This window comes from Urocitellus parryii, chromosome 9 (genome assembly GCF_045843805.1).
Source record: "Urocitellus parryii isolate mUroPar1 chromosome 9, mUroPar1.hap1, whole genome shotgun sequence".
NCBI lineage: Eukaryota > Metazoa > Chordata > Mammalia > Rodentia > Sciuridae > Urocitellus > Urocitellus parryii.
Genome location: NC_135539.1, coordinates 33,573,767 through 33,587,406, shown reverse-complemented (window position 1 = coordinate 33,587,406; position 13,640 = coordinate 33,573,767). Strand labels below are relative to the sequence as shown.

At 44.1% G+C, this 13,640-nt stretch overlaps 1 protein-coding gene across 1 annotated transcript in view; it reads left to right on the top strand.

Moving 5' to 3' along the window:
- Positions 1–13,640, top strand: part of Cyth3 (cytohesin 3) — an 89,438-nt gene that overhangs the window by 68,583 nt on the left and 7,215 nt on the right. Inside the window, exons 2-7 of the mRNA XM_026404209.1 lie at positions 1,062–1,144; positions 2,803–2,867; positions 3,427–3,493; positions 8,186–8,304; positions 10,643–10,723; positions 13,288–13,400. Of these exons, the coding sequence (XP_026259994.1) occupies positions 1,062–1,144; positions 2,803–2,867; positions 3,427–3,493; positions 8,186–8,304; positions 10,643–10,723; positions 13,288–13,400 (528 nt within the window). The remainder of the gene's footprint in view (positions 1–1,061; positions 1,145–2,802; positions 2,868–3,426; positions 3,494–8,185; positions 8,305–10,642; positions 10,724–13,287; positions 13,401–13,640) is intronic.

The following is a 13,640-nucleotide window of genomic DNA, read 5'->3' as shown; positions in this document are numbered from 1 at the left end:
TGTATATAATCCAACAACACATTTGCCCATTCTTCTGTGGATAGGCATTTAGATTATTTCCTTTCTTTTTTTATTATGTACAAAATGTGCTTATTTTTATTATTATACATATTCTCTGTCACTTTGCTAGAGAGTTTTTCATATATCTATGTGTATGTGTATATATATAAAACATGTGTATGTATATATGTATATGTACAAAAGTATGTTTTTTAAATTAGTTACACATACATATCCCTAGAAGTAAAGTTGCTAGGTTATGGCATGCACATCTTTGATGTTAATAAACAGTACCTAATTGTGTTCTAAAGAGGCTGTGCCAATGTACACTCCCAGCAGTTTTTTTTTCTTTCTTGTTTTCTACACAACCCAATCTGGTGTGAGTGAAATACATTTTTGTATTTATCAGTTAAGTGTGTACTAGAGAGCAATTGGTTCTGTGAAGCTTGTCATGGGACTGGGTTGGGAGACCCACACTACTGTCCCTTCCTTATGTCTTGCTCCCCAGGCTGTAACCACTTTGACCTCTCTTAGCTTTCATGTGTCTGTTTTGGTATGTATTTTACATGTTAGAGGTTTACCCACATTTGAGAGTGAATGACTGAGAATTGTTTGGGAGCTATGAATGTAGCAGGAAGGCAGCTGACCAAGTTTCCCTACTGGGCGACATGGGTGTGCAGGTGGTGGGTGCTCCCCTCTCAGTTTCAGTATCTGTGACCTGAAGCTGATCAGCTGATGCAGAGAAGACCTTCCACACCTCTAGTCAGAGCAGTTTGGGTTGCAGGAGTCTTGTGGTGTGCAGTCTGGGAGCTCCAAGGGGAAGACTGGGAGACTTCAGCGTTTATCTCACCTTCAGTTTTATGAAGTACCTGTGCCCTCAGCTGTGTTTGGTGTCCCCTAACCTTTTGGTTTTACTCAAGAAATAAATGGTCTTCAGTGAAGGGAATGAGAAGAAAGGATCAGTAGTTTTTTTAAGCAGCCTTTTAGCCAGTCCTCCATCTCCAGCCTTGTCAGACATGGAAAAGTATTGTTGAACTGTTTGTTTTTTTTTTCTTTTTCAGTGCCTGAAGACCTCTCATTAGAAGAGAGAGAAGAACTTTTGGACATTCGTCGAAGAAAAAAGGAACTTATTGATGACATTGAGGTAAAGAACAAAACCAAAAAGCTCTTGGTTTTTACTTTTGGGTGTAATACTGAATAAGAAGTTGCTTTAGGAAAATATAGAAAATCAGTGTTTAGTGTATGGCTGTAAGAACTACATCAAGAGACCAAGCAAAAGAGTTGTCTAAACTGGAGAAGCAAAAGCTGTTTAGGTCAGACAATGCAGACTCTGGGACAGAAGTGGAGATAGTGAGTCTGAAGTCTGCAGCAGTCAGCTTGAAGCTCCAGAGTCCCAGTGGCAGGTTTAAACAGCAGCACAGGTCTGCTGAGCATTGTCCTCTAAAATTTTATGGTAAGATCTTGATCATATACAATATATTGAGCACATAGAACATTGCCTAGTACATTTTTGGCACTCAGATATCCTTTGAATGAATGGTCAAGCATATATTGGTTTCCAGCTATGTACCTACTAGGTGGTAGGAGAAACAGATGAATGACAAACAGATGAATAAACAATGTCCTTCTCACACTTGTGTACTTTACTCAGGACAGGGTAAATGATGTCCCTTAGGAGGGGCGAATGAGCAAAGCCACAGTTTCAGAGCTGAGGTGTCTGTGATTTCTACAAAAACTATTCACAAGGCCTCTGGGCTCCTTCCATGTGGGGCTTGCTTGGAAAAGTCAATCATTGGCTCCTTTTAAGAAGCTTCCTAGTCATTGTCACTGCCAGAATAAATATGGCTCAAAGGCCATTGGCTGCAGGGCCAAGCCTTATCCCAGACAATGACTCCTTTCTAGGAACTCACTTTTAAATCTGACCTTCTTGGCACACAAATAATAGGGCCCTGAATAGAAATTTCTTTGTATTTGAAAGGTAATTTATAGACATTTTAAGGTAATCCTTTATTCTTGGAAAAATCCTGCAACCCAGAATAAGTTCTTTAGTTGAAGAATAAAAATTTATATTATTTGTATACAAGTAATTATACTCCTAATTAATATGATACCTTAATTTAACTCTACTTCATTCCATCAGTGAGAATGCTGAGGCCCATGGAAACTAAGATACTGTCCAGGGCCTCTCAGCCAGTAGGGGACACACTAATGGAAAGGGGAGTCTGTTCCCTCTGATGTCTCTGGTCTCTGAGTCCTAGGGATCCAGATCTGGTTTTACCCCCTGGACCCTGTCCCTGACAGAGTGACAAGAATCACTCTGTCACTGATAAGCTGCTGATAAACTACCTCAGTGCTAACCTGAAAGTGTCTGAGCCTCAACATCCGCCTGGTCTCCCGAGAATGTAGGCAGCATGGAGAAGGCACACAAGCCATGCCAGGTCGTGGGGAGTGGCTATACTTCCGGGGACTAGGGACCTGCTGCCTTCTTTTTGCTGGATAGGCTTCCTTTTTACACCTCTAATATTCTTCCACATTCCTTCTTAACTTTACACACAAGTACTCTAGAGTCTGCCTAGTGAACCTCTCTCATCTGTCATCCAACAAGGGATAGACAAATCATTTTGTTTTCTCCTAAGCAGTGCTGGCTCTGACTTTGAGGTATCGGGTGCTGGTACCTGTGGTACCTGCAATGCTCCAATGAGCCCTCTGGGAAGGTGGTATCTACAAGGTTAAAACATGCCTGAGCCTAGGTGGAAGAAGGCTAAGACACCCTGCGACCCCAAAATCCTTCTTTTTTGGCAGAGGCTAAAATATGAAATTGCAGAAGTGATGACAGAGATTGACAACTTAACCTCTGTGGAGGAGAGGTAAGCAGTTTATGGCTTTGCTTTCAAGTTGCTTCATCTCTTTGCTCCCCACCTCCACTCTCTAGCTGAACTTGTCAACTGGTGTCTGCTGCAGGGGTGAGAGGACTAGGCCTGGGTTATGGGGGCCTTTGGAGCTGTTCATTGCGTTTTCTGTCCCTGGCTCCTTCCTCCTCCTGGGAGGCAGGGCTGTAGCTCTGCAGTTTATTTCCTCTAAGACCTTGTCTACCTTTGTAAGTTTGGGAGTAAGCACAAGCAATCAGAAGTAACTACCTAGAAATAAATTTTCTGTATCATAAGAAACTGTGCTTTTTTATTTAAAAAAAAGTTGCTATTTTTCATCATTATTTTTTTCTGAAGAAGTATGTCCCAAGTTATCATATGTTAAAAAGAGCCAGAGTTCCCCAAGTGTACCCATGCTTTTTACTTTGTTGAGTTGTCCTGTGTTGTTGTCGTGAGAGGGAAGATGTGCTGAAGGGCTGTGACTGGGCTGTGTTGTGTGAAATGCTGTGTTCTCTAAATGTACCTGTTAATGATTTTTTTAATTATTTCAAATGAATAGCAAAACTACTCAGAGGAACAAACAAATAGCCATGGGAAGAAAGAAATTCAACATGGACCCCAAAAAGGTAAGAGAATACTTTCGGTTTTCTGGCATGTGAATGATTGGTTATTCAGCTTTAATGGCTATCTCCCTTGGGACAGAGGTGGCCGTATCACCTCATAAAAAAGATGGGATTAACATTACATTTTTATAAAAACCAAAAGCAGGGAGGGGAGGTCTGGCTGTTCCTGAGCAGGGTGAAGCAGAAGCAGCCTGTTGAGCTGATTTCCAGGCAGAAAGGCTTTTATTGCTGTGTGAGTTCCAAAAACACACGTGACTCCAGGTAACTAGCAGGAACCACTCCCTGGCCATGGGACCCTGCAGGGCCCTTGCCCTCAAGGTTTATCTCCCTTTATCTTCCTAAGAAGCTAGGCCTTCTCACAGGGACTTTTGTGATCAATGAGGGCAGAGGTGCGAGTGGAGTCCAGGTGCACAGTGTTTGTAGATTTCATTGTCAGCTGGGCTGAAGAGTTCAAGTAAGAGGACCTTATCCCTGTCTTGTCCCTAAGGGAAAGGTGCCTCCATGAAATAACACGGAATTCTCCTGATTGAAATGAATACCTTGTTCTTTCCTCAAGTTGGATTTTCTAGGAAAGCACTTGAAACCTCTTGTTTTTGAGATTGAACTAAAAGATTTGGCAGAATCTGTAAAGCTTCTTAGAACACATGACTCAGTTGTCACATTGTTTTGGTTTTGAAAGAGAAAAGTAGACCTGTGTTAGTCACAAAGGCTCCTGGTAGAGGAGAGGATAGGTATCCCATGGAAGGTCTAACTGAAGAGCTGGTTTACTCATTACTGGTGGTCTAAGATTGGTATTCATTTGTTTTTCTTTGCTTATTCTGATATTGAGCTTCTAAACAAATTAGTAAATTTGTTTGTTTTTAATTTTTTTTTTTTTTTTTTTTGGTGGTGCTGGGGATTGAACCCAAGGCCTTGTGCATGCAAGGCAAGCACTCTACCAACTGAGCTATGTCCGCAGCCCCAGTAAATGTTTCTTGCGGGAAATACATTGTACAAGGTCTAAGGTTTGTAAACTCACTTTTTGTAAGTACAAATCCCACTGAAAATCATTTTTGAAGAAATATTTATCAAGCTGGGCATGGTGGCATATGCCTGAGATCCCAGCTACTTGGGAAGCTGAGGTTGGTAGGATCACTTGAGACCATGAGTTTGAGACAAGCCTTGGCAACATAGTGAGACCTGTCTTGAAACAACAAACAACCCCCTCCTCCCCCCAAAAAATGTATATCATCGTTCCTTGTGCATGATTTGCAGATTCGGATTTTCTTAGAGCTTAGCATATCTACAGCTGGAATAGGGTTTTTGTTCAACTGGTATACTCTAGCCACCATAAAAAATTTCCAGTTGCTTTCTAATTCTCTGTTCTTGAGGCATAAATCAACTCTAAAATGGAATGGAGTTGTCAATTGAAATGATTTTTGTGCATTTGGTAATGATTCCATTTTGGGGGTTAGTAAGTTTTTGTTTTTGTTTTCCTTTAGAAGTTGAGTTTACTGAGTTAAATTATCAGCAGATTTCACAAGCATTGGCGAATGTTTTGAAACTGGACTTCATGTTTAAAGGGACCCAAGTATAGCACAGTGTAGCATACCAATGAGTTTGTAAATAAATTCAAGTCTCATGAACATGCAGATAAATAAATGCTGATTTTGTTTCTTATAGTGATGCTACCCCTGTGCATCAGGCTTCAGTTTCATGAATGTGAACTCACCTCATACTTTTGACATCTTCTCTGTGGGTTCTTGCTTGTCCTCTCACTTTTCATGTACCATGTGTCAGGTTTATAATAAGGGCTAACACTGAGAACTTCCTGTTTTCCAGGAACTATGTGAAGGAAGCACTTTAATTAATATACTTAATCCTTACAGCAACCTTATAAAGTAGGGAGGTTCCATTTTAATTATTGTCTCACAGTTTGGGAAAAAGCACAGGACAATTAAGAAACACCCCACTATCATGAGCAAGGAAGACTCATGACTCAGTGCCTATAACCACTTGTGTTACTGAGCTTTCCATTGCTGTGAAAAATACCTGAGAAAAACTAAAGGAAGAAAGGTTTGTTTTGGTTCATGGTTTCAAAAGTTTCAGTCCCCGATCACTTCGCCCTATGTTCTGTGGTGAGACAGAACATCATGGCAGGGAGCGTGTGGTGGAACAGAGCTGCTTACATCACGGCAGCTAGGAAGCAGAGAGAGGAAGGGGCTGGGGAGATACTGGCTTCAAGGGCATGCCAAGGACAACTCTCTCTGACTAGGTCCTACCCGTTAAGTTTCCACTGCCTCCCAAGCGTCCATTAAACTATGAATTCAGCAATGGATTCACCCATTGAGGAGATCAGAGCCCTCATCATCCAGTCATCTTTCAAAGTTACCACCTCTGAACACTGCTGCCTCTTAGGTCACATGCACTTTGGGGGGACATTTCAGGTCCAAACCATAAACTTACTACTTTGCTGAGCTGGGTGGGACCCTGTGGTTGGTTGGTAGGGAGCTCCGAATCCAGACAATCCAGTGTTCACAAGGTGGCTGCTCGCCACATCCAAGGAAGTAAGGATTTAATCAGGTTATGGCAAATTGCTGAACAGGCTTCATTTATGTCCCTTTTAGGATTTAATCAGGTTGTGACAAATTGCTGAATAGGCTTCATTTGTGTCCCTTTTCACCAAAAAGACATTTTTACACTAATTTAACTGGTCCTGTTCAACGACTTATTTGTAATCATGTTGCTCAGTAAATGCAGAGGCACATTAAGTCTGCAATGTGGATGAAAAATTATCAAAATTATTTGCTTTTAGACTGGTTCATGGTTTCAGAGATTTATGGCTGTAGCACTTAGTTTGGGTTCACTAAGGCTATAGACTGTGGCTCAAACAACAGGTATTTTTTTTCTCATAGTGCTAGAGGCTACAAGGCTACAAGACAAGAGTGCCAACATGATGGGGGCCTGGTGAGGCCCCTCTTTCAGATTGCAGACAGCTGCCTTGTTACTGAATCCTCACATGGCCAGGGCAGGGAGCTAGCCGATTCCGGATACACATTCATACTCACTCATTCTCGGGCTGGGGACATAGCTCAGTTGGTAGAGTGCTTGCCTTGCATGCACAAGGCCCTGGGTTCAATCCCCAGCACCACCAAAAATAAATAGATAGATAGGTAAATAAACAAATATTTTAAAAATAAAATAAAAAGGGCCAGAGATGTAGCTCAGTGGTAAAGCTACCCTGGGTTCAATCCCCAGTACCAAACAAATAAGCTCCTGTATTTCATGTCTGCGAGAAGCTTTCATGGTAATGAGTGCTCATTCCATTTCATTGTAGGTATTATTTCATCATGTGTCCATCAGAACATGTTTATCTGCCTTTTTAAAAAATATATTTTTCTTTTAGTTGTAGATGGACACGATATCTTTATTTATTTTTATGTGGTGCTGAGGATCAAACCCAGTACCACACGCATATGAAGCAAGCGCTCTACCAGTGAGCTAGAACCCCAGCCCTGTTTATCTGCCTTATTGGTTGATTGTTTCCAGTTTTTGGAGACTCTAAAATAGACTGCTAAAGACAATTATGTATTTGAGAGAAAAAAAAAAATCTCCAGATGGACTATGTGGGTATGAGGAAGCCTGGCCTTGAGCCTGGGAATTTTAGCTAGAAAAGCCTGTCTGAATTGGTAGGAACAGCCTCCTGGCAGATAGATACCAGAATCCCCTGTTCCCTTACTGGCCTGGCCAATGTGCATCTTGGAACCAGCTCTGAAACTGTGCCAGAGAGAAACTTTTGCTCTCTTGTTGGGTCCCTGGGGTTCCCCTGAGACAGAGCGCAACTGGTCAGGCTAGAGGTAGCTTCTTGCTTTTTGAAATTGTCAGCTCTGCTCTGTAGGTCCTTAAAGTATGCATCAGTTTCAGCTGGTGTAAGATCAGTGGTAGCATATCAGTTAATGTGTTTTTGGTCTCAGGTAACAGAAATTTTAGCCACAAAAATTGCCTTTTGATTATACAATAGATATTTATCTTCTCACATAGCTGCTATGTAGTCCATGGCTCCTAAGTGACAGGAACAAGGTGCCTGTGCTCATCTTAGCCTTTCCCTCATATGATGGCTGCTCTGGCTCAGGTCATCACATCCTTGTACAAACTAGGAAGAAGGAAGAAGAGCAGTGCTAGCTCCTGGGAATTCTTTTACCAGGAAATCAAAATGTTTTTCAGCTGTTTGCCATGGGCTTCATTTATGACTATTTGGCCAAATCTGTGGTAACAAGTTCATTTTGAATTTCAAGGGCAGCTGAGAGAGTGATTATCTAGTGTAGGATGAGACAGAGAAAGGCATTTAGGTTGGGTGTTAGGTTGCCCAGCCAGCAGCATCCATCTCATGTGAGGAGTACCCCGACACAAAACAAATCATTTCCCAGGCTTAAGAAATCCAACATCATTATTACATTACATCTGCTTTTAGAATGTCTAACAATCACTTAAAGTGGTTTGTTCAGCAACCCATTTATCTGTCTTTTAACCTGTTTAGTTCCCAGGGTGGAGGTATGTGCTTTTCTTGGCTGGATGAAATGTAGCATGGTACTGTGAAAGTCAGAAGTTTAGTGGGTCTCTAGTATTTTTGCTCTGACCAAATGAATATAATTCCATCCTTGAAAATTGAGTTTGAGTGGCACTCCTAATCATCATTTTCTGTCTTATGTTCTTCAGGGAATTCAGTTTCTAATAGAGAATGACCTGCTACAGAGTTCCCCAGAAGACGTCGCCCAGTTCCTCTATAAAGGAGAAGGCCTAAATAAGACTGTCATTGGGGACTATCTGGGTGAGAGGTAAGTTAAAGGAGGATGGGCAGCTGCACCTGGGCCTACCCTCCATTTTGGGGTTTTCACAGCTCCTTAGCTACAAGCATGGGTTGCATGTGCTGACCCCCATACAGGGGGAACCTAGTACAGTCAATTATTCCTCTTGTTTACTGTGTGGAAGGATAGGTATGGGGGCACTTGGGTCCAGGTGAGATCTGTACCCCTTGGGGAATCGAGACAACTGACAGCACTGCTGCCTTTCTCAAAATCTTGGATAACCGGTTGGTCTTCTGAAGTTTGGCCCATAAATACTCCAGATGTCTCAGTGATTTTCTTCCCCATATCTCATGGGGTGTGAATGAAGGTAAGAATTGATTGTTCATATTTAAAGTAGAAAGCAGCAGGTCAAACTTACTTTCCCAACCTTTTTCACCTACAGTCCACTTACTGTGCTTAGCAGAGGTTTAAGCAGTACATGCCAAGTGTGCCTAAATAGATTTGTCAAGGGCCAAAGAGAATATTGTTAAAAGCCCAGTGGTTGCTCTGATCTGTCAATCAGATCGTTTCTGTTTCCAGCTTTTTATTAAAAATACTTAATCAGAAGAACATTCCCCAGCTCATTCTGTGAGCTTTCTACTACCTGAGACCAAAACCAAAGACATCACAAGAAAACAAAGCTGCAGGCCAGTATCTCTTAGAATATGGAAATACAATATTTCAATAATTTTTTAGGGAGCTGGGGCTGTGGCTCAGCAATAGTGCACTTGCCTGGTATGTGTGAGGCACTGGGTTTGATTCTCAGCACCATAAATAAATAAATAAATAAATAAACAAACAAAGGCCTATCAATAACTTAAAAATATTTTTTAAAAAATAATTTTTTAGGAAACAAATCTAACAATAAATAAAAAGGATTACACACCAAATGGGATTTATTCCACCAGTACAAGGTTAATTCAGCATGCAAAAGTCAAAGTGCCCTGTACTGTGCCACTGTGCCAGTTTAGTGGGAATCAGCTGACAGGTACATTGTCAGACAGACAGGGCTGGATCCTCAGTTTTTCTTCCTGTCTCCTAGGACAGTGTCTTTGTGGTCACTGCCCTCCTGGGACAGACAGGAGCCATCAGGACCCTGAAACAACATCAGAGACTGCAACACCACACCTTCCACATGCAGATCCCAAAGAGAAAGATGGAGAGAAGTTGGGACATGACCTTGGTGCCCTTGCACTTATCTTTCCCTCCCTCTTTCTCCCCGCAAGCCCCAGATGGGGGAGCTGCCTGTGAACAGATGGCACTTGCCCTCAGCCATGTCTAGTATTGATGCTGGCATAGGCTGTAGTGTTGACACTGTCAGTGAACTTGCCCAGAGAGTGAACACTGGTTTTCAAGCTGCATTTTTTTTAGTACCAGGGATTGAACCCAGGGACACTCAACCCTGAGCCTCATCCCCAGCCCTATTTTGTATTTTATTTAGAGACAGGGTCTCACTGAATTGTTTAGTGCCTTGCTTTTTGCTAAGGCTGCCTTTGAACTGGTGATCCTCCTGCCTCAGCCTCCCAAGCTGCTGGAATTACAGGCATATGCCACCATGCTGGCCAGGCTGCATTTTGTAGGCTCTCTCAACTAGGGCAAGTCACAGGTGTCTCCTGTAAGGTACAAGTGTTTTGAGAATACTGGCCTACGTTAATTCTAACACTCTGCTACCCTCAGGTGGCCAGTGGTGGGGGCAGGTAGAACCCCAGCATTTTGATACTTGGGGTATCCTCAATATATCTTGTGATCAGGTCCTGTGGAGCATCTTTCAGTTAAGAGCCAATGGCACACATTGTTAAGTCATTTCCTTTTTGTTGTCATTTATTTTCATGATTAGTTTTTAAAAGCTAATACAAGGTATTGTTTCTTTCCCAAGCTTTGCTTTCTGAGCCCAGTATTGTACCTTATGGTTCATGGCCTTGAGCAAGTTAATTTACTTTTCTGAGCCTCAAAACCCCCATTGGTGAAATGGGGGTGGTAATAGACCTAGCTCATGGGGCCATTTTGAAGGTTTCAGGGTGCACACTAAGCACTGAGTAGACCTAACAGCTTGGCATCTAAGTGGACCCGATTGGCCATGATGGTTGTCCTTTGGGGAGATTTTAATGTTCTTCTTCCTGACTCTTACCTACTATGAAAGTACACTTCTAAAATCCTATTAATTCTGTTTTGTTTTAAGCCTGAGAACAAATTTTTATAGTGAGAGGAGAATTTTCACTTGTAGTCATATAAAATTAAAATTGCAAAATCTTGCTGTAGGACGTGTCTTTCTTTTGAAGTCATTGAAATAACATACATTAGACTTGAATTTATTTCCACTCTTTCCTAGAGATGAATTTAATATCAAAGTTCTTCAGGCTTTTGTGGAACTCCATGAATTTGCTGATCTCAACCTTGTACAAGCCTTAAGGTTAGTATTTGCTGCACCCTGGGCATAGACCAGAGGAGGAGTCATGAGCAGTAGTGGCTGTTGATTCACTCCAAGGAACTCAGAGGGAGCCTGCAAGTCCTACAGACACTGGCTGCTCATTCCCATGTTCCTTCTGCTGCGTGACATTCTGCAGCCCTGTACAGGAATTGGAACATGCACACAGGGATGCAAATCACTCTTTCCTCCTTATAACTTCCAGTTCTGCATCCTGCTCGTAGTTTCTTTGTTGTCCATCATTTTGAATGACATGCAGGAGTGTGTGTGTGTTTTCTTCACATATCTGCTTCATGCTCTAGTTGGTGTGACCTTAACATCACCCCAACCCATTTTCCACTAGACTTGGCCTTGAGCACCAAGCACAAGGGGGTTACCCTTATTGTTCCCAGGAGGATGTAGATCTCCCACCATCAGAGGCCACACTCTGGCCTGCCTTGTCTAAGGAAAGCCAATGTCACTCTGAGTCACGCAGGGTGGATGGAGGAGGACAATGCTTAGACACTCTGTGCAGCCCTGTTGGCACCCACAGTATACTCCCTGAATGCCCACTCGAACAGCTGGCCCTGCAATCTTGAGTGGCTGTCTCTTTGTCTTTATCTGTTGTGTCCTGGCTGGGTGGCATGGCTCTTCATCTGGTCTTGGTACTAATTCTGACCCACTGACCTATGTAGGAAGTGGCTGCAGGGACAGGCCTCTGGTGGGAGCCACCTGTCCTGCTCCAGAGCTGAGGCTATCATAGCCATGTCTTGTCTGTTCACATTCTAGACCTCCTTCCCTGTACTCTGGTCTTATTTACATGGTCTTATTTACATTGTGGCCTCACTTCAGCTGCAGACTGAAATACACGTGGTGTTTTATGTGATGCTCATAACACAGGGTCAGCCCGGAGCTGAGCTGTGCACTGACGGTGCGCGGACACAGGAAGCCTGCAGCCCTGCTTTCCATTTTCAGACTCAGTTTTTGAAAACTGTTCATCCAGAGAAAGGCACAGGCCTGGGAGTGTGGCAGGTACATCCACGGCACAGCCAACATCACCTCTGTGGTGCCATTTATTTTGGCTAGTTTCTGATCCATAGCAAAAGGCCAGGAGAGGGCAGAAAGCTGCCACTTCAGCTTTACTCCAGTGGGTCCTTGAGTGCTGCTTGGCTTGTCGCACTTCTGTCATTGGGCCTGTCCCAGTGTGCCCGAGAGTGGGGCAGCTGGTCTTTGGGAGTGCCCCATAGAGCTTACATGGGGCAGAGAGAGAAGGGATAATAGATATTTCTAAAACCTATGTTTCATGGCTTATCAGGAGCTAGTTGCTATGGCAGCAAAAGTGAGACTGGATAAGGGGTCCTCAGGCTGGTGGCAGGGAAGTCTAGGGTGGCTTAGGGCCGAGGACGGTGTGCTGATGGAGCAAACAGCAGGGAGGGGCCCCTGGGTGCTCCTTTAGTTTGAGGAGTTACCTGGAGGCTTTGGGATTTTATTCTGAGGAAGTCAGAGGTGTGGGGCTAACTGAAGCCATCCATTCTGTGGAGCAGGGCAGGAGATCATTTGTCCTGGTGGGGGTGTGTTGCTGACCAACATGGGGCAAAGAAGGAGAAAGTCAGCAGTGGCCCAGCCCAAGCCAGCTGTCGTGATATCCTGGGATCAGGCAGGATATTGAGTCTGAAGCTGTTGAAGCAAGTCCTCAAAAAGAGGGACCCAAGTGGCAGGAGTCTGTAGAGTGAGGGCATTTATGGGACCTGCAGAGGAAGAAAAGCTCAGAGGGAGGGGAGCAGCATCTGATCACTGCAGGAACAGCACCTTACAACCAAGGACAGTCCAGAAATTAGTTGGAGTTTATAGTTCCAATCTCATCCCTCATCCTTGTGCTGAAGTCGGGCTGGCTGTGGGACCCCAAGGTGCAGGACAGCCACATCTCTGCCCTCAGGGCTTAGGGCTGACAGGTAATAGGTGGTACTGGGTGCCTTGCAGCTGGAAAGCAAAGAAAGGGACAAGAGTATTGGCGCAGGGCTTGCCCTTTTAGGTAGGGAAGACTCATGGAGACCTCAGTGAGAAGGGACATCTGAGAACAGAAGCATTTGATTACCTTGGGCATGATCCCTAAAGTAGAAGTGTGTCTGCCCCATCTAGGTAGCAACAGACTCTGTAGGTGGCCCCAATGGTGTGGATGGGCCATCGAGTCTGTCCTGCTGACTCTGACCTTGCCGTTGTGGGTGGAGGTAGGCATGGGGATGTGGGAGGGCTCATGTGGCCATGTGATGGGTGCAGATGGTGGTGACAATTAAGGGCAAGAAGTGCTGGCATCCTGGATGTTTTAAAGGCAGTGGCAGCAGACCTTGCTGAAGAGTTAGTTGTATCATAAAAAGGCAGAGCAGTCAGTGAGCCTGTCTTGAATTACCAAGCAGAAGGAAACTGAATCTTTCCTTGCTGGCACCCCTGCCAAGGTGGCATCTCAGGCCAGGGAGAGAACGTCTTTGCTTGGGCAAGGAAGGAGCTGTTCTAGGTTCCAGGCTGGGTCCATCCTTAGCATGGCCATGGGGTGAATGTCCATCTCTCTACAGGCAGTTCTTGTGGAGCTTCAGGCTTCCAGGAGAGGCTCAGAAAATTGATCGCATGATGGAGGCCTTTGCTTCACGCTACTGCCTGTGCAACCCTGGAGTCTTCCAGTCTACAGGTCAGTGGCCCAGCTTGTGGCCTAGATCCCCACCCTTCAAGCTTGTTCCTAGAACCTGCCTTCCCTGAGCCAGGAGGGTCCTGCTTGTAGCTACACATCAGACCCATCCCACTCTGCAGAGAGCTGCCACTTCAGGGGGTAGACCCAGGGCCCTCCCTCGAGGCATGCGTGGCAGGGCCAGCATACAGGTTCCTGCATGGGTCGTCCTTGTGGGTCCCACACTCTCCATGTAGAAATTCC